This window comes from Lissotriton helveticus, chromosome 8, assembly GCF_964261635.1.
Source record: "Lissotriton helveticus chromosome 8, aLisHel1.1, whole genome shotgun sequence".
Lineage (NCBI taxonomy): Eukaryota > Metazoa > Chordata > Amphibia > Caudata > Salamandridae > Lissotriton > Lissotriton helveticus.
Window position 1 is genome coordinate 737,891,007 of NC_136069.1, and position 26,600 is coordinate 737,917,606.

The 26,600-nt window shown below is 44.0% G+C and overlaps 1 protein-coding gene across 1 annotated transcript in view; it reads left to right on the forward strand.

The window, feature by feature from the left end:
• Positions 1–394: 394 nt before the first annotated feature.
• Positions 395–26,600, forward strand: part of LOC144771761 (acetylserotonin O-methyltransferase-like) — a 323,217-nt gene continuing 297,011 nt past the window's right edge. Inside the window, exon 1 of the mRNA XM_078656056.1 lies at positions 395–466. Within this exon, the coding sequence (XP_078512182.1) occupies positions 395–466 (72 nt within the window). The remainder of the gene's footprint in view (positions 467–26,600) is intronic.

A 26,600-nucleotide genomic window follows, 5' to 3' on the forward strand; every position in this document is an offset into this window, starting at 1 on the left:
TGGCTTACGCTCGTATTATTTGCTGAAGGGCAAATTACATAATGAGCAGTGTGCGAGCTGCACCGTCTTGTCAGAACAGCTCACTAGTCTAAGTTGAGGGATGCGCGTGTTACAAATTCCGATCATGCCTGAGCTTAGATGCTTACATCTTCACACAAGGTTCAGTGAGCATCAGGCCGACGATTATAGTTTGAGTTCTAAGTAATATAAAAACGACCATTATTTATTTAATACACTCACTCTGGTTGTTCGATTCAAACGAAAGGACGTGGCCCAATCACCTGGCATTAGAGGTGTGACGTGAGCGGTGCACTCGAAGTCCTCGCCCATGAGTGATAACGAGTTCACTCTCTGCATACAACGATTAGACACCAACCAGTGTGCAACGGACATCATGAGCTCCTCCGAAGACCTACAGTATCCCAGGCTGCTGCTTGAATACAGAGATGGATTTCTTGTCTCTAAGGTAGGATACACTAGATTTGGCAGAAGTAAATCTAGCATAGCTGTTTACTTCATAATTGATTTCTAATCAATATTGTCAGACAGGAGGAATATTGTCAAAACAGCGAAAGGGGAAATATCTTTTAGGATAGGCGTGTGTAGATTATAAAGCAAAAGTAACAAGGCGAGCCTATTCACCTCCCCGTTTCTGAAGAGCGCCATCGATGTCTCCACCCTGGCTGCGGTCACTTTCCGATGGGCCAACCCACGTTCCCTCAGGCTCCCTATTTCCCACGAGATTCTTTGTTTTCTCCTGAGTCTGCTCACTGTTTACCCACACCGCATCCTTTTATGCTGTGGACACATGTTTGGTTGTGTGTCGGTTTCGATCTTCTCTTTTTGCGATGAGAACCTTGTTTTATTACAAAAAAATCGAGACTGCAACATTGAATGTTTTCCGCAGAGTGATTTCAGGCTTAATGTCAAGTCAGCTGACGTTTGCAGAGAGAGAGAGGAAACTGTTCACCATATGTGCAAATAAATGTAGGAGCGCAGAGTTGGGCCTGATTTGTCAGCCCCCCCCCCCCTGACATTTCTAAAATGCAGGGATGTGCTATATTTATAAAATTATCACGCACCCCTGTGTTTTCGCTGGTGGAAAAATTAGCAGACTAACCCCAACGCAGGCACCCTTGCACCACAGTGCTAGGGTGCCTGCTTTATGGTGCAAGGGCGCCTGCTTTGCAGGGAGTGATTGTTAATTTACAGGCCCTGGGTATATGGCTTACCACTCAATATGGGACATATAAGAAAATGAAATATGCCCATTTGGTATATGCCAATCAAACTATGTTTAGGGGAGTTGGCACAAGCACTTTAGCACAGGTTAGCAGTAGTAAGTGGCACAGAGAGCACTAAGACCAAACAAGTAAAAATCCAGGCAAAAGCTGTAGGTAAGCAGGCAAAAGGTTTTGGGGAAGACCACCCCACGGCTGACATGTCTAACAGTAACCATTACAGTATATTTGAAATCAGTCTCCATGTTCTGAAACTAAAGAAGAAAGGGCACTCAAGAAGGCAGGATGCGCACACTCTGACCACCAGCTCCATGATAAATGGATACAAAAGTGACCCTTCTTGTAGCTTAATTCTTAAAAACATGATTTACTGTGGGCTTTGCAGAGTTTCCATGAGTACTGGTGACGCCACTCCCCAAGTAAAATGGTACCAGTGTTGGTTCCGTGATACATGCTGATAGAGCGTGCAGGTCACCCGACTACAATTTTATCAATACTCACCTGGGCCCATAATTTAATTTCACCAAAGGTTTATTCAGTCGGGTAACCCACACTCTACTACCAGTCTATTTTAATACTACTAATTCCTCTACCATTTGACTTACCAATCCTTGTCACTGGTACCTATGACCACAATGTATCAGGGCGTATATAATTATAGGCAAGTAGTCAAAATACCATAACATTTGCACTCATATAATAACCACAGACTCGGGGAAGTTTTAAATTCTTTATCTAATCTTCATCAAAAATCATAAGCCATAGATAGAAAGCAATCAAACTATCGATAACCAAGATTAGAAACAGTGTATGACTATGCAAGAGAAATATTTTGCCAACCATTTAGCAAATTGAAACAAAGGAAAAACGAAGAACATGCTATTTTGAGTACCCAACTTTAACCACTAACTAAAGGAGGGTAAAGAAAAGGAACATACTAAAGAATATGTTTTAAGAAATTATCAAAAGGGTAGGGAAAAAGGGAACATATTACGCAATACTAAGCCAATTTTAGCATATGACTATAGGGAAGGTAAGAAAAGGAACCTACTAATAAATCGAATATTCAAGCTTAATCATTTTCCAGGGAGGGTAAGAAAATGGAACACAATTGATGCAATCATTAGACGTTTAGCATTTGGCTAAAAGAAGGGTAAGAAAATGGAACACGCTAATAGGTCAGCAAAACACGAATTTACCAAGGGAAGGGTAAGAATAGGAACATATGCAATCAAAGCTCTGGCAAATTAGGGAGGGTAAAGAAAAGGACGCAAATCGGGCATATAGACTTTAGATGGGCACTGAATCAAGGAGAAAGTAAATGAATTAATGACTCAAGTTGCACTAGGATATTATTCGATTTAGGTTTTTGTTGTAGAGGTCTCAGTAATCAGCATGCTTCCATGGACACTACACGGAACAACAAAAGTCAAGAAAAACATTCACCTTTTTGCTACGGCTGTACTTTATCTCATCTAATTACAATATTTACATTGTGCAGTTTGAGATGAGTTAGACTCTTGTCCTGAAATGAACTATCTAGACACACACACCCCTGCTTACTCTTGTAGAGGTTATTCCACGATAAAAGCACACAGTGGCTTACGCTCGTATTACTCGTATTCTTTGCTGAAGGGCAAATTACATAATGAGCAGTGTGCGAGCTGCACCGTCTTGTCAGAACAGATCACTAGTCTAAGTTGAGGGATGTGTGTGCTACAAATTCCGATCATGCCTGAGCTTAGATGATTACATCTTCATACACGGTTCAATGAGCATCAGGCAGACAATTATAGTTGGAGTTCTAAGTAATAAAAAAATGATCAATGAGCATCAGGCCGACGATTATGGTTGGAGTTCTAAGTAATATAAAAACGACCATTATTTATTTAATACACTCACTCTGGTTGTTCGATTCAAACGAAAGGACGTGGCCCAATCACCTGGCATTAGAGGTGTGACGTGAGCGGTGCACTCGAAGTCCTCGCCCATGAGTGATAACGAGTTCACTCTCTGCATACAACGATTAGACACCAACCAGTGTGCAACGGACATCATGAGCTCCTCCGAAGACCTACAGTATCCCAGGCTGCTGCTTGAATACAGAGATGGATTTCTTGTCTCTAAGGCACGAAACTCTAGACTTCGTAGACGTAAATCTAGCATAGCTATTTACTTCATAATTGATTTCTAATCAATATTGTCAGACAGGAGGAATATTGAAAAAACAGCGACAGGGGAAATATATTTTAGGATAGGCGTGTGTAGATTATAAAGCACAAGTAACAAGGCGAGCCTATTCAGCTCCCCGTTTCTGAAGAGCGCCATCGATGTCTCCATCCTGGCTGCGCTCACTTTCCGATGGGCCAAGCCACGTCCCCTCAGGCTCCCTATTTCCCAAGAGATTCTTTGTTTTCTCCTGAGTCTGCTCACTGTTTACCCACACCGCATCCCTTCATGCTGTGGACACATGTTTGGTTGTGTTTCGGTTTTGATCTTCTCTTTTTGCGATGAGAACCTTGTTTTATTACAAAAGGTCGAGACTGTAACATTGAATGTTTTCCACAGAGTGATATCAGGCTTAATGTCAAGTCAGCTGCAGTTTGCAGAGAGACAGTGGAAACTTTGGGGCATATGTACAAATAAATGTAGGAGCGCAGAGTTGCGCCAGATTTGTCAGCCCCCCCCCCCACATTTCCAAAATGCAGGGGTGTGCTATATTTATACAAATACCACATACCCCTGTGTTTCCGCTGGATATAAATCCATAATGGGAATTTCTTACTTCTATGAGTGCTGCAGAATGCAGCACACATAGACGTTGTAAACCGTCATTATTTAATAATTGTTTATGTGCAGGAAAGGACACCTTCCTGCACATAATCATGATAGCTTTTTGCTCCTTCTATGGGGCAGATTTATGTTAACTGGCGCGTCCCCAGGGATGCGCCAGTTAATGTGCGCCACAGTGCGCCACAGCTCCGCCACCCATGGTGCGCCGCATTTACAATGCGGCGCACCATGGGGCAAAAACGGCACAGATGCGTGACGCATCTGTGCCGTAAAGGTGGCGCATTGCTGGAGCTGCGTCGCAAGCGCGACGCTGCTCCAGCAAGGCTCGGGGGTGCCCCATCTTCACAATGCTGCGTCAAGACCTACGCCTGCTTCAAGCAGGTGCAGGGTTTTGACGCAGCATTGGCCTGAAAGTGACTGAGTGAAATCTTATAGATTTCACTCAGCCACTTTCAGGAGGCGTTCCTGCGCAGGAACGCCCCCCCCCCCCCTGCTCAGGAACGCCTCCTTATGGCGCAGGGCTTTACAACGTGACGCATCTCCTAGATGCGTCACGTTGTAAATAGGGCGCATTGTTTGTGCCGCCGTTGCGTCAAATAAAGTGACGCAATTGCGGCGCAAAGAGGCGCAAGGGCCTCATAAATCTGCCCCTATGTGTGTAGCTCACATTGAATAAACAAAAACAAGGAGAAGTAACAGCATCTTTCCTTGTGCGCCATTCTAATGCCTGCTCTTGCATAGCATTCCCTTTTGGCGCTTCCACAGATTTACACCTCCTTCAAAATCTGGGGCACCGTAAAAAAGCAATGGGTGTTGTGGTGGAACACCAACAACAACACCCATTAAACACCCCATTCACGCTAACTGATGTGTGTAAAGGGGCCTTATTTACAAGGTGGCGTAAGGCGACAAAAAGTGGCTTAACGCAGCTTTGTAAATATGGAGAATTACAGCTTTTTAAATGTAATAAGGAATTCCCAATCTTATGCTGCTGGAGGGGTAGGTTTCACAGTAGTGAATAATGAATTTGAGAGTTTTTCTCTACCAGGACATATAAAACGTTAAAGTACATGTCCAACCTTTTAATTACACAGCAACCTGCCCTGTGGATTACCACAGGCCTACCTTAGGAATGACATATGTAATAAAGGAGGAGTTTAGAAGTTGCCAAGGGGGTTTAAATGCCAAGACAACATGGTAGTGGGACACTGCATTCAGGCTGCAATGGCAGGCCTTGGGCATGTTTTGGAGGGCCACGTAATTGGGATGCGCAATATGTTTCTGTTGGCCTACTAGTAGTATTTATTTTACAGGCCCTGGGTATATGGCTTAACACTATATATGGGACGTATAAGTAAATGAAAAAGGCCCATTTTGTATATGCCAATCAAACTATGTTTAGGGGAGTGAGCAAAAGCACTTTAGCAGTGGTTAGCAGTGGTAAATGGCACAGAGCCCTACAGCCAAAAAGTAGAAATCCAGCAAAAGCGCTAGGTAAGCAGACAAAAGGTTTTGGGGAAGACCACACCATGGCTGACAAGTCTAACAGTAACCGTTCCAGTATTTGGGGAATCAGTTTCCATGTCCAGAAACTAAAGAAGAAAGGCCACTCAAGAAGGCAGGATGCACTCACTCTGACCACCAGCTCCATGTGAAATGGAATCAAAAGTAACCCTTCTCGTAGCTTAGTTCTTAAAAACATGATTTTATGTGGACTTTGCATTGCTTCCATGAGTACTGGTGAGGCCACTCCCCAAGTACCATGGTACCAGTGTCTGTTCCATGATACATGCAAACTTTCCATGCCCCATATTGCGGCCCTAGGACAAGCTTTAAGGAACCATAGTAGCCTGTTAAGGGTCCATTGATCCGGTGCGGGGATCACAGATCCATCAAAGGTCCTTGAAGCTTGCCAAAGCCTTGATCCGCCCTGTAGGTGAAGGCTGTGGGAAGCAGGGTCAGATGTTTTAACTATTAGGACCAACCAATCCCTTGTACAGTGCCAAGAGATCAGCGACCATTCTTTTTTAAATTGCATGTCAGACTGAAATATAAATGGTTCGGTCTTGACAATCAGACCAGGTGGTGCCATCTTGTTCCTCAAATACTCAGTCATGAGTAGTCCGTGAAGAGCTGCTTTTATCTGATTGCATCTCAGATTTACTATTTCATTCGAGTCTGTGATGTTAGGACCAGTCTCAGGGTTGCTGAGGCCTTCAAAGGGGTTGATGGCCGTGAGAATCTTGTCCATCTCATATTCCCCAAATGTGAGGCCGTGTTCGTCCTCCATCGTTCCGTGACCGCTGGCTTCTTGTATAAGGTGTGTGTATCTATGTGTATGAGTAAGTGTATGGAAAGAAACTCCCGCAGCTGTGTGCTGCCTAGAATAGATACATTAACAAAAGAGGGAGGTAGAGTATCACAGAAGGATTCTTACTCCACAAACCAATTCATATAAACAAAAGGAATCCTACTGGGTAAGGAAAGAGTGTTCGTCACAAGTGTGGGAGCACTCAGTGTTTGATAAAATACCCCTCACACGCCAAAAGGCCCCTTGGTGTCATGGAGGCAAGGTACTACATTCACCCCGATGCTCATGGCTGACAGTAATGCCATTATTGATACATTGGAGATGCCATCACTCATGGCAACAGAGAGGTTATTTATCATGTCACGAATGATGTAGTATCTGAGGTCAAAGTATGGCATGCCGGTGGAGCAGGGATGGTTTACTGAACCACAACTAATAAATTTCAGTGATTTTATTTTAACCATTACTGCACTTCAACTATTTTGTTTTGTGAATATTTATGTACATATTGGGGTATATTAGGCTTGGCCAACATTTTCAACAATAAGAAAGCTCTTTTCATCATTAAAAGCCATCAGGATCTACTGTCAAACTAACGATAGATAGATGTACAATGGCAGGTTACTCAAATGTCTCTCTTGGAGTACTTCAGTATTGTTCTAGTGGGCACACACAATTAATGCTTTAAGAGTTGATCTGACTCTTTGCTCTTTTTTATGGAACTGCACTAAAGGTCAAGTGGTGAATGTCTCACTGGGGCAGGTGGTCTCATTATCCTGCAGTGTATGAGATGAAGCAGCTTTCATTTTGAGTTGGGACCAGAAAGACTTTCACTATAGTGATAATTTGCCTGAAATCCATTGGTTGATGTCCATAAACTAAAAAATCTAAATGTTGTTTTTAGCATATATTGCACCCTTAACTCGATCCATTAGCATAATTACACGTGGTGGGGCACACATATGATTCATTACTGTCTATGCGAGAAAGTGTCCTGGTATATGCCATCCACTAATTAAAGCAGGCAGCTTGCACCAGTGCAAACAACCCTTATTGATGATTAGGTCAAAGACAACCTGTAAAGAAATCTATCCTAGTGGTAGCTGTGGAGAACAGCTTTCAAGCTAAGTCTCAAAGGAATGTAAAACAGCTTGTTTTACCAGATTAGAACCTCCTGAATACCCAAATGAAAGGAGAACCACACAAGAGATATATAAAATATATGTATTTATTACTAAACACTCTCTACTAACCTCTATTCGAGATTAGAGCACAAGGCACACAATTATTAATCAAAAGAACAACAGTAAATAGCACAATACACAGTGGGCTCCAGGGGGAGACCAAACCATATACTAAGAAAGTGTTATAACAACCATGACTTAATTAGACACAGTGCCTAGAGCACATAGAATCGCTGGGACCCCAAGGAACCACCCAAAGTAGTGACACAGGTGACCCACGGAGGACAGGTGCAGTGTGAGAACACAGACGCGAGCTCCATACAACTCAATGGGAAAGTCGCGGTAGGAAAATTACTGTTTAAGGACACTTCAGAGAGGACTTCAAGCAAACCCTTTGGAACATAGAAGGTTCTAAGGCCAGCACCCTTGTGAGTACCAGAGTACCCGTGTTACCTATTCCAGGGGAGCTGGGTGCATAGGTGTCAAGTGATGTCATAAACCTTTCTCGTTTTCAATGGTGTGACTCAAAGAAGTGCTGCTGTCGGGAAGATGAAAAGTGTCCAGTGGAATCCAAGCCTGAATCTGAGGTGAGAAGAACATGAAAGCAGAGGGGACGGAGTCTGGGTCACTTCAGGGTGAAGAGGGGCTCGGTAGATAAAAGCCCACGATGTTGGGTGCTTCAGGTTAGATGATGAGATGCTTTCCTCTGTAGCCACAGGGACCAGGAGTTGTCCACGATGACCAAAGTCTGGAGTTGAGCTGTCCCACAAAGGATGTCGTGTGCTGAGGGCTCAGTGTCTGGATCAAACAGCAACAAGTCTTGGCAAATGCAACCGATTTGAAAAGAAGAAACCAGTCACGGTGTGGACCAGCAAGGTCCAGGAGACTCTCCAAGCTCTGGGGAGTCAGGGCACATCTGGAGCAACCAGGGAAGCCTAAGAGAAATCAAAGTTACCTTCACAGGAACCCACAGGCCAACAGACCAGGGATCTCAAAGGGACCTCAAGCTGAATCACAAAATACCAGCCCACGGAACCCTCATGGAGAGTAGGCTGGAAATCTTCGGTGCAATTATTGCTCAGAGTAAGGACTACACGGAGCCCAAAACACAGCCTCAGGGATCACCAAAAAGCATATGCTGCTGCAAAAGTACACAGTGAACAGGGGTTCGGGTTGCACGGTCCCGACGAGTGATACTAGTCTCAGATTTGCTGAGAGGACAGATTGACCTCAGGGATGCTCAATAACTCACCTCTTGTGTTGCAGAAATCTTCGGAGTCCTCAGGAGATGCAAACCAGTCAGATGCGTTAAAGGTGCCTACCTTGCAGTGGAGGAACTCCTTTACTCCAAGGGAAATTCTTCAGTCATCCAGCATAGGTAGATCATATGAGTACTTTGTTTCTGCTTGCGGAGTTTATTCCAGGTAAAATCTAAAGTCCTATAGTCAGGGGTTCTACTTTATTCCCAAGGAAGGGGTAGGACAAACTCTGGGGACCCACCTATGGGAGGATCAGGACAGAGGGGTGGTTACACCAATTTCCTTTGTCCAGTTTTGCACCAGAGCAGGAGCAAATGGCTCCTGCAACCGGTTTGAACTGGACTATGCACAGGGACACCAAATGTGTCCCCAGTGCAGACTGTCAGGAACTCTCAGAGTGCACCCACCCAGCCCCAATACACAAAATCCTGTCTGGGAGGTGGTCACAGCTCCCTGTGACAGGAAACCTATTGTCCAGCCTCCTCTGCGTGAGCTCAGCTCAGTAGCAGGAGGGCAGATGCGTGCCTGTGTCTGGCAGCATCCAATTTGTGATGCCCAGGTCGAGAAAGCTGGTACCGGGTAGCCCAGTGACCCAGAATATGGATCTACAAGGGAGGAATCATGCCTCCCACACCAGTTGCTGGAGTGGAGGTATGATTCCAAGGTGTTTGACACCAAACACAACATGTTTCTAAGCCGAAGTTTTAAAGTTAGCATTTACCGCGAGGTTATAATGCACTTAAATTTATATGGTTGGCTGCATCACAAACAACCCCGGAAAATAGGTTCTGGATGCTTCAGAGGGGCTCTGCTCATGCAGGAGCACCCTCTCACATAAAACCCAGAACCCTGCCTTCAGGATTGATAAGGCCTGCCATAGGGGTGACTGATAGGTTTATATATGCAGTGATTTAGAATAGATATAGTGAACCTATATCTAAGTAAGGGGTGAATGCACCACCTTACACTGGCTGCAGTAGCAGACCTGTGGTGTCAGTTTGAATGGTCTCTCAGGGGTTACATAATACATGCTGCAGCCCCTTAGAGTCCTCTGGGGTACCTATGCCCTGGGTTCATAGTATACCATATACTAGGGACTTATATTTGTACCCCAGTATCCAATCTGGAGTGTACCTAAAGTACATGCAATACATTTAGAGGAGAAAGCAGCTTGACTGGGGTCCCGGATAGCAGGATCCTAGTCAGTCTAAGTCGAAAACAGTGATACATCAGCAAAAAGTGGGGGTAACTATAAGAAGCAGACCCTACTCTCCTACGTAACCCCCCAAATGTAAGGACATTAAACCAACAATGTCCAGTTGAGTCTTCATGTTCTAAGTGGAAATATCTGGAACGTCCATCTGCATTGGCATGGTTACTCCCAGGTCCATGTTCCACAGTATAGTCCATCCCCTGTAGGGAAAGGGACCACCTCAAAAGTTTGGGGGTTTCAGTCTTCATCTGTTTTAGCCATAAGAGGGGCTTATGGTCTGTCTGAACAATGAAGTGAGTACCAAACAAGTAAGGCCTCATCTTCTTCAGAGCCCAAACCACTGCAAAGGCTTCCCTCTCAAGAACTGACCAACATTCCTCTCTCGAGGTCAACCTTCTGCTAATAAAAGCTACTGGCTGATTGTGACCCTTTTCATTCAGTTGTGATAACACAGCCCCTACCCCCAACTCAGATGCATCAGTTTGAACAATAAATTGTATGTAATATTCAGAACTTTGCAGAATGGGAGCAGTGCACATGGCCTGCTTAAGCTTATCAAATGCCTTCTGAGAGCTAACTGTCCACTGACCTTTCTTCGGCATTCTTTTGGAAGTTAGATCATTCAAAGGGGTCACTATGGATCCATATCCTTTGACAAACCTCCTATAGTGCCAAGTCAGGCCCAAGAAAGCTCTGACCTGAGTCTGGGTAGTTGGAGTAAGCCAGTCTATGATGGTCTAGATTTTGCTCTGCAATGATTGAACCTGACCTCCACCCACAAGGTGGGCTAAGTATACAATCTGACTCTGCCCTATCTGGCACTTGGTGGCCTTGATAGTGAGGCCTGCTTTCTGCAGGACCTCTAAAACATTTCTCAGGCGGACCAGGTGATCCTCCCAGGTGGAGCTAAAGACAGCAATATCATCTAGATAAGCTGCACCATACAGTTTCAGACCTGTAAGGACTTTGTTCACTAACCTTTGAAAAGTGGCAGGTGCATTCTTCAAGCAAAGGGCATCACCACAAATTGGGTAGTGCCGAGTAGGGGTTGAGAATGCTGTTTTTGGCTTTGCATCCTCAGCTAATCTGATTTGCCAGTATCCAGCTGTCAGATCAAATGTGCTCAGAAACTTGGCTGAGGGCAAAGTATCTATAAGCTCATATGCCCTGGGTAATGGATGGGCATCAGTCCTAGTGACGGCATTGAGGCCCTTGTAGTCAACACAGAACCTCATCTCTCTCTTGCCATTCTGGGTGTGGGATTTTGGTACCAAGACTACTTGGCTATCTGAGAGTTCAATTACCCCTAAATCCAACATCTTCTGGACTTCAGTCCTGATGCAGTCCCTGACATGGTCAGATTGCCTTTAAATCTTGTATTTAACAGGCAGACTGTCACCTGTGTCCACTTCATGAGTGCACCGGGTAGTCTGACTTGGAGTCAGTGAAAACATATGTTTGAACTGATTCAGGACTTGCCTACAATCAGTTTTCTGCTGGCCAATGAGGCTGCCTGACAAGGCTACACCACCAACTGAACCATCATCAGAGTTCTGTGAGAGCAGGTTAGGGAGTGGATCACCCTCTTCCTCCTGTCCCTCATCAGTAGCCATGAGCAAGACCATGTCTGCCCTGTCAACATATTGTTTGGGCCTGTTCACATGGACCACCCTATGGGGCTCCTGTGAGTTCCAAGGTCCACCAGGTAGGTAACCTCTCCCTTCTGTTCAATTATTGTATGAGGGCTACTCCACGTGTCTTGGAGGGCTGCTGGGGCCACAGGCTCCAACACCGATACTTTCTGTCCTGACTGATAAACAGTCAACACAACCTTTCGGTCATGCCAGGCCTTTTGCAATTCCTGGCTAGCCTCAAGTTTGTGGATGCCTTCTTCATGTACTCAGCCATCCTGGAGCAGAGACCAAGTACATAGTCCACAATATCATGTTTAGGGAGTTTGAGAGGTAACTCCCATCCCTCCTTCACTAGACATAAAGGACCCCTAACTTGGCTGTTAGAAGTTCAAAAGGGCTGTAACCAACCCCCTTCTGAGGCACTCCTCTGTAGGCAAAGAGAAGGCAGGGCAAAAGTATGTCCCATCTATGACTGAGCTTTTCAGGGAGATCTTTACTCATGCCCTTTAGGGTTTTGTTGAATCTCTCAACTAAACCATTGCATTGTGGGTGATTAGGGGTGGTAATTTTGTAATTTACTCCACACACTCCTTCCTCATATCAGTCAAGTAACCAGACATAGAGTTTGCAGCTATGTCTGATACCACCTTTTTAGGAAAACCCATTCTGGAAAAGATTCCCAGGAGGGTCTAGCAACAGCAGGAGCTGTGGTTGTCCTAAGAGGGATTGTTTCTGTATACCTAGTGGCATGGTCCACCACCACTAATATAAATCTGTGCCCAGATGCAGTTTAGAGATCCATGGGACCAACAATGTCAATCCCAACCCTCTCAAAGGGAACCCCCACCACAGGTAGTGGCATCAGGGGGCTTTTGTAGTACCACCTGCCTTACCACTGCCTTGGCAAGTGACACATGAGCGATAAAACTCCTTTGTGTCCTCTGACATATGTGGTCAATGAAAGTGAGGAACAAGTCTGTCCCAAGTCTTGTTTTGGCTTAAGTGACCTGCTAATGGCATATCATGTGCCAGTGCCAATAGGAAGCCCCTAAACCTCAGAGGCATAACCAACCTCCTGGTAGTACCAGGCTTGGGGTCTCTACTCTCTGAGTATAAGAGTCCAGGATCCCAGTAGATCCTATGGGACCCACTGGCACTCTCAGCAGCCTCAGCAGCTGCTTGCTGTCTGAGGGGTTCGTGAGAGGGGCAGCTCAGCTGCTCCTGGCTCAGATCGGCCCTGGAAGGGCCCTCTGTCCCCAAGAACTCAACCTGATCAGGTTCAAGCTCCTCTGTGACAGTTCCTTCTTCAGGACTAGGATCATCTTCCTCCAGAGACTGATATGCATTCTGAGGCAGGGGGGAGATACTGCCTTACCCCTACTGCTCCTTCTCTAGGAAGGCACCTGGTCCATTAATCCAGGATCCAGGGCCTGTTCAGTTGAAGACATTTTTGTATGTGACCTAGTCATAGCAAACACATCTGCAGGGATGCCCTACATTTCTGCATGTGTCCTGAGTGCCACTTAAACCCAGGCTGAAGTTTCTAAATCATTGCCCAACAAGCATTCACAGGGAGGTCTGCACTTACCACAACCTTCTTAGGGCCAGTTACCCCTCCCCAGGTAAAATTCACAACTGCCAAGGAATGGTCTGTCCTGACATTGCTTGCATTGGTCACTTGGTACATCTCACCAAGTATGATTTGCTCAGGAGCCACAAAATCTTTTGTCACCATTGCGACAATTTCACCTGTGTCCCTAAATGCCATAGCCTTCTTGCCATTAATCAAAGGCTGCTGTCTGTATTTGCCCAGATTACTGGGACTGACAAATAAGGAGGCACTATCCATGCCTCCATCACAGACTAACCCAGCCTGAGTTGGAATTCTGAGTAGGCCAGAATCCATCCCAGATCCCAGGGTTAACCCTACTACACCCTTATTCTGTGTACCACCACTTTGGACTGAACTAGGGGAAACAGTTGCCTATGGGCAGTGGTGGCAGGAGTAGATTCCTTGGACTTGGTACAATCATTTGTCCAATGTGTCTTCTATTTACAGATGTGACACCAAGGTTTCTTCTTGTCTTTATTCTTGTTGGATTGTGACTCCCCACCAGATGAAGACTTTTAGGGCCCTTGTGAAGACTACTGGTCTTTACCTTTCTCCCCACCCTTTTCTGTGGTTTTAGAATCCTGCTTTCTTAGAGTCACAACCTTGGTTCTGAGCTTTCTGCTTCACCCTGGTTCTGACCCATTTGTCTGCCTTCTTTCCCAATTCTTGGGGAGCGGTCAGATCAGAGTCCACCAGGTTCTTATTCAACAACTGTTTTTGACATTTAGTAAGGATCTGCTCCCTCATAATTAAATTATACAATTCTTCAAAATCACACACTTTACTGGAAGGTAACCAGCCTTCCACAGCCTTAGTAGCACAGTGTACAAAGTCAACCCAGTCCTGGGTCTGTGCCTTCTGGGTATCTCTGAACTTAAATCTGTACTGTTCAGTGGTTAAGCCAAACCCATCTATGAGAGCACTTTTCAGGACTGAGTAATTGTCTGCATCCTCTTCTCTTATCGTGAGGAGCTTGTCTCTATGTTTGTCAGCAAAGGAGAGCCACGAGATAGCTGCCCACTGCTCTTGAGAGCCCCTCTATACTTTACAGGCCCTCTCTAGTGTAGGTATCCATTTGTGGATGTCGCCCCACTCTGATGGGGAGGGACTATTTTGTTCAGGTTCCTATGATCATGAGTATACTCTCCAGGGACACTGTTGCTGCCACCATGGGGCTCTAACCCCATCCTTTTGGAAGCTATCTAGAGCTCTAGTGATTCCCTGTCTAAGGCCAATTGGTCTCTCTTGATCCTGAGCTCAGCTATTTCATAATCAAGCAGTTGGCATTTCTTATCATAAGATGATTCACTTTTATGAGAAGCAGATGTCACTACAGAAGTACCTGAATGAGTAGATTCCCTGGAGAGAGAAATAGAACTTCTAGGTTAACTTTGTACCTTTCCTGGAGGAGTAAAGCGAGGGTCACTGGGTCCTTCTCCTCCACCTAAGGGAAAAGTTTGGTTGTCCAGGTTAGAATCATCTTGTTCATCCTGGCCAGTGGCTGAGTCCATATCAAAGAAGTGTTCACTTCCTACTCTGTCCTCATCCGCTGCCCCAGCCTCTCTACCTACCTCATCAGATACTGGAGTCTTTCTGGGGTCATCTAGCATTAAGATTTCTATTAGGTGTTGAGTGCTGGGTCCTCTCCCTGTCCTCAGCTTCCTGGATGCACACATGTTTCTCAATTCTTGGAATGAGATCAGGTCATACCTAGTAGGCAGAGAGCCACTGGCTTCTCCTTTAGAGGACATACTAGTGTTCTGTGGTGTAGGCACCTACCTAACCTCGTGGGAACTAAACTCTCTTAAGTTGGAGAAAGGGTGTGCTAAACCCTTGACTACCCAACTCCAAGTTCAGTAGAACTTACTTATTCTAGTATTGATTATATGTACCTAAAAACCTTTGGTGGTTTTCAGTTAATTACTCAATGTGAATATCTGGTAAAACAGTAGCAAGCTGGAATCCCACCACTGCACACCAATGTGAGAAGTTGGCCTGGTATGTGCTGTCCACTAATTAAAGTGGGCACCTTGCACCAGTCCAAACGACCCTTATTGATGATTAGGTCAAAGACAACTTTTAAAGATATCTATCCTAGTGGTAGCTTTGGAGAGCAGCCTTCAGGCGAAGTCTTGAAGGAATGTAAAGCAGCTTGTTTTACTAGATTAGAACCTCCTGAATAACCAAATGAAAGGAGAACCACACGAGACATATATAAAATATATGTATTTATTACTAAACACTCTCTACTAACCTCTATACGAGATTAGAGCACAAGGCACACAATTATTAATCAATAGAACAACAGTAAATAGCACAATACACAGTGGGCTCCAGGGGTAGACCAAACCATATACTAAGAAAATGGTATAACAATCACAACTTAACTAGACACAGTGCCTGGAGCACATAGAATCGCTGGGATCCCAAGGAACCAACCAAAGTAGTGACACATCAGACCCACGGAGGACGGGTGCAGTGTGAGAACACAGACGCTAGCTCCGTACAACTCTGAGAAAGTCGCAGTTGGAAAATTACAGTTTAAGAACACTTCGGAGAGGACGTCAAGCAAACCCTTTGGGACATAGAAGGTTCTAAGGCCAGCACCCTTGTGAGTACTGGAGTATCCGTGTTACCTATCCCAGGGGAGCCGAGTGCATAGGTGTCAAGTGATGTTGGAAACCTTGGTCTTTTTCATTGGCGTGACTCAAAGAGGTGCTGCTGCTGGGAAGACGAAAAGTGTCCAGTGGAATACAAGTCTTGATACAAGCTGAGAAGAACCTGAAAACTGAGGGGGACAGACTCTGGGTCACTTCAGGGTGACCAAGGCCTCGGTGGACGAATGCCCACCGATGTAGGGTGCTTCAGGTGAGATGAAGGGATGCTTGACTCTGCAGCCACGGGGACCAGGAGATGTCGATTATGACAAAAGTATGGAGGTGAGCTGTCCCATGAAGGATGTCAACTGCTGAGTGGTCAGTGTCCGGATTGAACACTCACAAGCCTTGGCAAATGCAACCCACACAGGCAGAGGAAACCACTCACGGTGTGGACCAGCAAGGTCCAGAAGACTCTCCAAGCTATGGAGAGTAACGGCACGTCTTGAGCAACAAGGTAAGCCCAAGAGAAATCAGTTATCCTCACATGGACCCACAGGTCAACAGACCAGGGATCTTGTAGGGAAATCAAGCTGAATCACAAAATACCAGCCCACGGAACACTGGTGGTGTGTTACTAGAAATCTTCAGAGCAATTACTGCCCGGGGTCAGGAGTACACGTAGCCCAAAACACAGCCTTAGGGATCACCAAAAAGCATATGCTGCTGCAAAAGTACACGATGCACAGGGGTTAGGGTTGCACGGTCCCCACGAGGGTTACTGGTCTCAGAATTGTTGAAAGGGTAGATCAACCTCAGGGATGCTCAGGAACCCACCTCCTGTGTTGCCAAAATCTTGTGAGTCCTCAGGAGCTTGGGAGATGCAAACCAGTCAGATACGTTAAAGGTGCCTGCCTTGCAGGGGAGTAACTCCTTTATTCCAAGAAAGATGTGTAGTGTGTAGTGTAGATTGTCAAAGTACTTGGTTTCTGCTTGCAGAGTTTAGTACAGGTACAATGTTACTTCTAAAATAGTGGTAGATTATACTAGGTTTATGGCGCCACTGGGAGAGTTACACTTTTCTAGTATATAAGTAGTTGGGTAATAGTTTTAACGGTGCTAAAAGGAGAAGAGAACCACTTCCCTCTTCTAGTTAGGCTAAGCCACAGACGTTTGTTGCTCCCTAGCACACGTAAGGTATTTTACACAGTCAAATACAGGTGTTTTCACATTTCAGTTCATACAGCAATCCAATAAAAAATTTTCAAGATCCTTTTGTTCAGGGTTTTGTCGTTGTTTAATGAAGGAGACGTCACAGCCAACACGTGTTTCGTCGTACTGGGGAATGTAACCCCCGACTTTTTCAAGGCTGTTTAAAGAAAATGGTAATGTTGTAGCACATTACTACTGAATACAACATTCAAATTAATTTAAACAAATTGCTTGTCTATTGAGATAAGGTGGTGGTGCATGCATCCAATTGCATCTTAATATGCATGTTCAATATTCAGTCTAGTTCAATACCGCATTTTGTGCCTTCTCAGTGAACAATATGGTGCTTCTTAACATCATTTAAAGAGAGTATGAGCCCATTAGGAGGTATGGAGAGACCGGTGCGCGTGAGCTTATCATTATCATGGGGGTGACATGCAAACTTTCATCATTGTGATTGTTTGTGTGTAAGTTATAGTGGGAACATGCTTATAAAGGAACCATGCCTTTTAATACCTATTCTCCGTTGCTGTAGTTCGTTCTGTGGGGGCGAAATATTGAAGCAGTGTATAAACGTGAAGTCGACCTGCTTTGAACACTTTAGTTTAAGAAGGCAACATTTTTTAGGTTTAGACTCGGAAATCTACTTACGTTGATTGAGGTGATACTTCCAACCCTCAATGGGGTTCTGGTATGGCTATCGTTGTTATTTATTGCTCCAGCTTCATTTGATGTGAACACCATATATTGGTTCACTCTCTGCAAGCTGTGAATAATATCAAACTTTAGTTGTTTGCATCAGGACATTTCTGTATTCATGAAGATACAGATTTTTAATTAAGCTGTGTTACCTTTCTTTCGTTTTTATTACCTATTTTTACAGGCGCTATCAGCTTTGCTGAGATATACAGATATAACCTGTATATCTCTCTCAAGTTTATGGCAAGATGAAAAGGAAACATTTCCCTCGAAAAGTGCTCCCCTGTACTTGACCCAAAATGTGCCTGTTTGGACGTGGCATATATTCGCCTGATTATTGCCAAGAGCTCCCCTCGCATCTAACCCCGTGTTCTCACATGTTATTATTAGATTGACCTGCTTCGGTCAGCTTTCTTTTACTGCCTAACAGTAGCCGCGTTTATGACTACCCCCTCCGTTTCACACTCCAAAGTGTGCTCCCGTGCTCGTTTAGTCAGTGCTAGCCTCCCGTAATTCGGGTCTTACCTTTCCGGTGAGTTCTTCGCGGGGATTGTAATACGTCCCTTCTGCTTCGAGTAAGAGGCAGTGTTGAAAGCTACGGACTGGCGCCATGTATTTACAGCGGAGGTCCTGCCCTGTAAGTGGCAGACGTCATTTCCTGAAGGCCCCGCCCACTGGTCCAATTCAGGTTTACTGATTTCGAGTGTAAACCCGGCCGCCATTTTAGAGTGTCTATTCTACGATATAGAGAGACACTTGTTAGTGAATGGATTCTATATTTACCAGGGTGTTGCTATATTTCCTCCCGTGTTTTTAAGTATAATTACGTTTATGGTTATTTAGATACTTATTTCCGGCAATAACTGTATCCTGTGTCAGTTTCACCTTAATTTTCATGTCTCTCTTTTAGTGATTTAATTATGTATTATCCTCATGAGGTTACATTTCTTGTTATATTATTTCCCAGTCATTTTAGTTCATATTCTATTCATTTGTGAAACCCCGTGATATATGTGTGAGGACTTCCAATTGGCGGCGGTTATGACCTATCATTCTGTGATTCCCATCGTGGTTGTGAGCTATGTGGTTGCCACAGTTGATTTCCCATCTCGAATGGGCTCAGAACAGTACTGTTCTGAGCCCATTCGAGATGGAGAATTCGATATTATTAGTGACTGGCCCAATACAAAATTTAGAAATCAACTGTGGCAACCACATAGCTCACAACCACGATGGGAATCACAGAATGATAGGTCATAACCGCCGCCAATTGGAAGTCCTCACACATATATCACGGGGTTTCACAAATGAATAGAATATGAACTAAAATGACTGGGAAATAATATAACAAGAAATGTAACCTCATGAGGATAATACATAATTAAATCACTAAAATAACTAGAATAACAACGATAGCCATACCAGAACCCCATTGAGGGTTGGAAGTATCACCTCAATCAACGTAAGTAGATTTCCGAGTCTAAACCTAAAAAATGTTGCCTTCTTAAACTAAAGTGTTCAAAGCAGGTCGACTTCACGTTTATACACTGCTTCAATATTTCGCCCCCACAGAACGAACTACAGCAACGGAGAATAGGTATTAAAAGGCATGGTTCCTTTATAAGCATGTTCCCACTATAACTTACACACAAACAATCACAATGATGAAAGTTTGCATGTCACCCCCATGATAATGATAAGCTCACGCGCACCGGTCTCTCCATACCTCCTAATGGGCTCATACTCTCTTTAAATGATGTTAAGAAGCACCATATTGTTCACTGAGAAGGCACAAAATGCGGTATTGAACTAGACTGAATATTGAACATGCATATTAAGATGCAATTGGATGCATGCACCACCACCTTATCTCAATAGACAAGCAATTTGTTTAAATTAATTTGAATGTTGTATTCAGTAGTAATGTGCTACAACATTACCATTTTCTTTAAACAGCCTTGAAAAAGTCGGGGGTTACATTCCCCAGTACGACGAAACACGTGTTGGCTGTGACGTCTCCTTCATTAAACAATGACAAAACCCTGAACAAAAGGATCTTGAAAATTTTTTATTGGATTGCTGTATGAACTGAAATGTGAAAACACCTGTATTTGACTGTGTAAAATACCTTACGTGTGCTAGGGAGCAACAAACATTTAGTACAGGTACAATCTGAAGTCCTGTAGTCGGGGTTCCTAATTTATACCCAAGGAAGGAGTGGGACAAATTCTGGGGACCCACCTATGGGAGGGTCAGGGCATAGGTGTGGTTACACCCATGTCCCTTGTCCAGTTTCACACCAGAGCAGGAGCAAATGGCTCCTGCAACCAGTTTAAACTGTATTATGCACATGGACACCAAATGTGCCCCCAGTGCAGACTGTCAGATACTCTCAGAGTGTACCCACCCAGCCCCAACACACTAAATCCTGTCTGGGAGCTGGTCACACCTTCCTCTGACCAGAACCTATTGTCCAGACTCCCCTGCTCGAGCTCAGATCAGCAGCAGGAGGGCAGACGCATGTCTGTGGCTGGCAGCATCCATTTTGTGATGCCTAGTTAGAGAATGCTGGTACTGGGTAGCCTGGTGACCCACAGGAGTGGATCTACAAGGGAGGAATCATACCTCCCATGCCAGACTTAGACGTAGACCAGTCCTCAAACACATCCCCCATCTGGCTTACCCTACAGGATACCAAACCTGTGAACCTACCTCTGACCGTGGAGACCTAGCTTGTTGGCAAATGCCCGGTGGAGCTACTTGATAGATATAGAGGAGATGAGCTGTGGACTATCCCTTCGGCCATCACCTACCCAGCCGGACATTGGGCAGACCTTACTTTATCTCTCTGTCGTACTCTCCCTCCTACCCCTTTACTCCACCGCTTTCTCCTTTATGCTCGATTTAGCCCTCCTCTTTGCTCTCTAATTGTTTTCTCATTGAGACCTAGCTGCTTGACTGATGCCAGGTGGAGCTACCTACTAGCTATAGAGGAGATGGGCTGTGGGCTTCCCCCTCTGCCGTCACCTACCCAGCTAGACGTTGGGCAGACTCTCCTTCATCTCTCCATCCAATGTATCTCCATCCTTTCTCCCTCCTACACCTTTACCCCACCCCTATAGCCTTTTAAGCTCCATTTATTTTGTCTTCTGATGCTCTCAAAATGTTTTCATGTAACTTGTACCTAATGTCATTTCGTAATTGTGGATCCTTATGTATAAAGAGCTCTGATACCTTCGAGTCTAGCCAACACTACATGAAACTCAAATAAAGAAATAAAAAATTCTAAGGTGTTTGACACCAAACAGAACTTGTTTTTAAGCAGCCGTTTTAAAGTTAGCATATACTGCAAGGTTATAATGCACTTAAATATATATGGTTGGCTGCATCACAAACAACCCCAGAAAATAGGTTCTGAAGGCTGCAGAGGGGCTCCGCTCATGCAGGAGCACCCTCTCACATAAAACACAGCACCCTACCTTCAGGATTGATAAGGCCTGCCATAGGGGTGACTGATAGGTTTATATGTGCAGTGATTTAGAAAAGATATAGTGGATCTATATCTAAGTAAGGGGTGCATGCACCATCTTACACAGACTGCAATAGCAGACCTGTGGTGTCAGTTTGAAAGGTCTCTCAGGGGTGGCATAATACACGCTGTAGTCCCTGAGAGGCCTCTGGGGCACCTATGCCCTGGGTATATAATATTCCACATACTAGGGACTGATAAGGGTACCCCAGTATCCAATTTGGAGTGTACCTAAAGAACCTGCAATTAATTTAGAGGAAAAAGCAGCTTGACTGGGGTCCTGTCAAAACCAGTGATACAGCAGCAAAAAGTGGGGGTAACTATAAGGAGCGGATCCTACTCTCCTACAGTCTACAAATAAACATATCTCAGAGTCTTATCAATTGACATACCTTTTGGCAATCATGACATCCAGATGATTGCATGAAGAAGATAAGTACTCAAAAATAAAATAAAGAGTGAGAGGAAGTAAGAAACGAATAAAGAAAGAAACAAAGCAAGAAAAAAGAAAATAAATAGATATAGATAAAAAAGAGAAATGAAGGGGAGTAAGTAAAAGAAGAACGGGGTTACAGAAATATTTTGATGAAGAGATAAACATGGAAATATATCATTGATAGAACGACGAGAGAGAAAACGCAAAGAGAAGAAGATAGTAGAATAAGAAAAAAGAAACAGAGAAATAAATAAGAGAAAAACAGAAAAAGTTACTCGAAGGAAATTTACTAGTAGAACTAGGAAAAGTGGAAAAATAGTAAACGGAAGTAGGATAGGCAGGGATAAAAAAAGAGCAAACAAAGGAAGTTGCAAAAGAAAGGAGAAAAGAAAATTGATCAAATGGAAAGAGTATGAAAAAAATGAGAATTGGAGAAGGAAGAAGGAAAAAAGGAAAGTAGGAAAAAGAAATTGGAAAAATGAAACAAATAGAAAGAAGAGGAAAAAAAGAAGTTCAATACAGAAAAATGAAAAGGAAAGCAAAATAATATTGAAAAGGAAAAACGTAGAGGATGGAAGTAGAAGAGAAAAAGTACGGAGAACAGATGAGGAGGTATAAAGACAGATGAAGAAGAGCAAAAAGAAACAGAAACAATGAACGATATAAAGAAAGGAGAGAAAAAAGGTCAGAAGTAAAAAATAAATAAAAGTATGAATGAAATAGTTAAGGTAAAAAATGGAGAATGGGCAGAACACAAGGAAGTGGTAATTAAATAAAAAGAAATTGAGATAAAAGGAAGGAATGAAAGGAAGGATTAAGAAAAAGAAAGAGAACAAACGAAGGAGAGATAGACAGAGAGAAAAACTAATATTTTAAAAATGCATGGTCTCCAGCAACATCTAAATCTTAGGCCTCACAGAACTGGATGCACAGTGTTTTGAAGTACTAAAAGTGGGCTGTTGCATACTATTAAACCAGCAAACAGGCAGTCTTCGTGTGGAAGCTACTCAGATGTAATCTGAGATAACCTGATTATTAAACTTTTTTTGCAGCAAACAATGGCACTGATTAGAATTTTTATTACATATCATCAATACATTGATAGATAAAACAATTGATAACTATAAGTGCCAAAGGATTTTTGCGATTCTAGGGCAGTAACATTTACAACGAGCTATGATTTACTTCACTGCCACACAATTTACAGATTCCATGAACAATCTTGTTTCTAGCTCAAAAGGATTGCAATAATAGTTACAGACAATATGCCTCATCATTTGCCGTTTTTGTTTCATAACTTCATAACTTTGACAATTATGTTACTTATTTTGGTCCATCCTTGTTGCATATTCAAAATGTTTCTTACAATGGGTTTCTTATGATGATGAACCCCATACTTCATATGCAACCACGAAATATAGGTGGACAAATAGAGCTATGTGGACGATGAGAAAGGTGTGTAGGAGAAAAAGCAGGGGATGAAAACTAAAAGGGAGACAAAACACATGAAAAAAGAAAGGAAATAATAGTGCTACAAGGCAAAGGAACGAACAACAGTAGAACAAGAAACACCAGGACAACCAAGTGGACTAACACTAGAACCAGCAGGAGTAGCTGAACGCCTGGAAAGATGAGGGCTATGAAGATGAAGAGGAGCACTGGAGGAGGGCTAGTTGCAGATCAAGGATGGCTTGGAGGAGAAAGAAATTATACCAATAGGAGTAGGAACAGCCAGAACACAGGGAGAGTACAGTCACCAGACAAAGGACAACCAGGAGGACAAAAAGCAGGATCAATTAAAGAAGTTGTGGACCTGGAGACCCAGTAGAAGCAGGACCCATGGACCCATGGACCCGGAAAGCAAGCATTAGAAAGACAAAAAGGAAAAAGGCTTAAAGGAGAGGCCTGGACCAGAAGTACCACTAGGGCAGTAAAACATCAGAACAACAGCAAGGGCCTGATTCTGATGCGGGTTGCAAAGCTTCCCGACCAAATCGGTTTGTAAATGGTTTCCGACCCACTCGGATTCGGAGAGTCCCACCGGCGGAGTATGATGCATCCGGATACTTCCCAATACGATTTGTATGGACTCCTATTGACTTCAATTGGGGCATTTGTTCCTAATAGCATCATAATTGGGCCCTCGGTCAGGAAGAAATGTTCCTGATCTGATTTGGAAGCACCAAATGCTGTTAGGAAACCTTCCTAACCGCATCAGAATCAGGCCCTAGGTGGGAATGCTTTCCTAACCACATCAGAATCAGGCCCTAAATGTATAAGAAATGCCCCTATTTATAAAGGCCGTGTCTCCCATAAGCATCTCTAAGTGATGCTGTTAAGAACACTCCCTCAAAAGCCGCCTCCTTTTTCACCCCGTGTGAAGCGCTGGTGCATTAAGAGATGCCCTTACTATTTTATGTTACGGCCCTTTAGATTGGGTCAGTGCCCTGTTCACCATTGAGGCCACACTGTGAGATTCCGGTCTACGGCCATGAAAGAATTTGCTGGTAGCTGATGTACTCCGCTTTCCTGAGGGGCTGGTGATGCTCCCTTTTTTTAGTCTCACTGCACCAGCCCTGTGTCACAAGAGAACAGCTGGCAGGGCCCTGGGTATGTCGTCTCATTTTAAAATATCCTCTCACTGATGTCTTTTGGAAGGAACAGGGAGGGACCTGAGATGTGAGCTGTAGGGTGGGGAGGCCCACAGGCTCTTCCGCTCAGCTTGCTCACTACTATGGTCATAACTCCTTTAATCAGAGGTATTCTGACACGAGGGCAGGCTAATTATCACATCCACCTCTTTGAATGTAAATGGGCACTGAATCAAGGAGAAAGTAAATTAATTCATGACTCAAGTTGCACTAGGATATTATTCGATTTAGGTTTGTGTTGTAGAGGTCCTAGTAATCAGCATGCTTCCATGGACACTACCTGGAACAGGGATTTAGGTTTTTGAGTAGAAGTCATACTAATAAGTATTTTTCCATGGACCAACCTGCAAACACTCAATTCAAGAAAAACTTGCCCTTTTTTGTTATGGCTGTACTTAATCTCAATTAACTATAGTATTTACGTATGTAGTTTCGTAAAATCAAGTAATTAATTAATGAGGAAGTTCCAGGGTTGAAACAGAAGTACGTTTATTCCAAGAGTAAAGGTTCCATCCATCCAGTAGGCTGTGTAAGGTAAACTGAACAACTCTAATACAACAGTCAGAGCACAAGGTTTCCTCACCATGGAGCTACTCAGAGAAATACACTGTGGGGTCGATTCCAATTCGGGAAAAAACGCTCCGAATAGCCGTACAGAGCGTTTTTCCCGTACAAATCGTACCCTGCAAAGTCCCCCGTACGTACGATGAAGTACGATTCGTACCAGGAGCTGTACTCCGTACGAATCGTACAGAGACCGTACGAATCAAAACCCCGTACGAATCTCCCTCGGAACCCGCTGTACGCAACATCCGTACGTTTCGCGGCTGGTTTCTCCGACCCAGCAAGTACGATTTGTGTCGGGTACGCACCGTATAAACGCTTTTTCTACGGGAGCCAAAAACATCTGGAGAAGCAGAGTTCACCTCGAAACAGGTATGGAACGGCGCCCCCGGGTACGTTGCGTACACACCATGATCGCAGCGGTACGGTGCGTACCCCTGCGACCATGGGATGTACGCACCGTACCCCGTGATCATGAGGTGTATACACCGTACCCCATGTTCACAGGGTGTACGGTGCGTACACCCTGCAGTCGCGGGGTACGGTGCGTACACCCCAAGATCGCAGGGGTACGATGCGTACCCCTGCGATCATGGGGTGTACGGACCGTACGGTGTGTATGCGATTGTGTGCTTTTCTATACGAATTGCCCTTACCTGACGTGGACCGTACGAATCGCGTCCTCATACCCCGGTCCGGATCGTACTCGTCAGGACGTACGGCATGTTTACGATTCGTACGGAAAGGGCTCCGGATACGAATCTTACGGACGTTTTTGTTCCAGGAACGGAATCGACCCCTGTGTGATGTGTTTATAGGAAAACATAGTCAAAGCACATTAGTGTAAAGCACAATATTACATACCTTCCCTCTTTATACAAAAAAAAAAATGAAACAAAAACACAAATAAAGGAGAGACTATAGAGAATTTAAAAAAGAGAGATCTCATCTCTCATATTGCTCCAAGGCATAGTTTTTAAATTTCGAGGGTTGTTTTGCAATTCTATTTCTTCTTCGTGGACTCACAAACTCACTTTTGCAGCTCCGAGATTGTTGGAGATGACGAGGCTGAGTCCGATGAATGACCATTACTTGTAAAATGACTTAAGACATTGTTCCTAATAAGAAAAACTCTTTTGACGTTCCAAATCCGAGAGTCTTCCGGCTTTATTTTCTTTGGCTAAAACTTTAATTACTTTGTGCGGTTTCTTAAACAAATTCGATGCCTATCTCCCAAAAGGAGCTCTAATCATAACGCAATCACCGACTCTCATGGGAATAATTTTTACAGACTTTTTTAAATTAAACGTTAGCTTTCGTGCATCAATTTTTCCAGCCTCTTTTGACCCTCCATTTACCATCTGAAACCAATGGCTGTCTTTCTGATGCAGCTTTGTCGACCCAATGAGGTAAAATGAACATGTTTGCGTACCTTTCCTTAAACAATTGAAAAGGAGTTTTCCCAGTGACGGTATGCGGGGAAACCCTGTAAATCTCTACTTTTTTATTTACTTCCTCTTTCCAGTCCAGGTTATTCTATTTGGCCTTGGTAATTGTTTCCTTTAGGAATACATTGAAGGACCCCACCTTGCTATTCATCTCGGGGTGGGATCAGTGACTAAATCGAGGGACTGAATATCGACTGTCCAGAATATCGATTCAAAA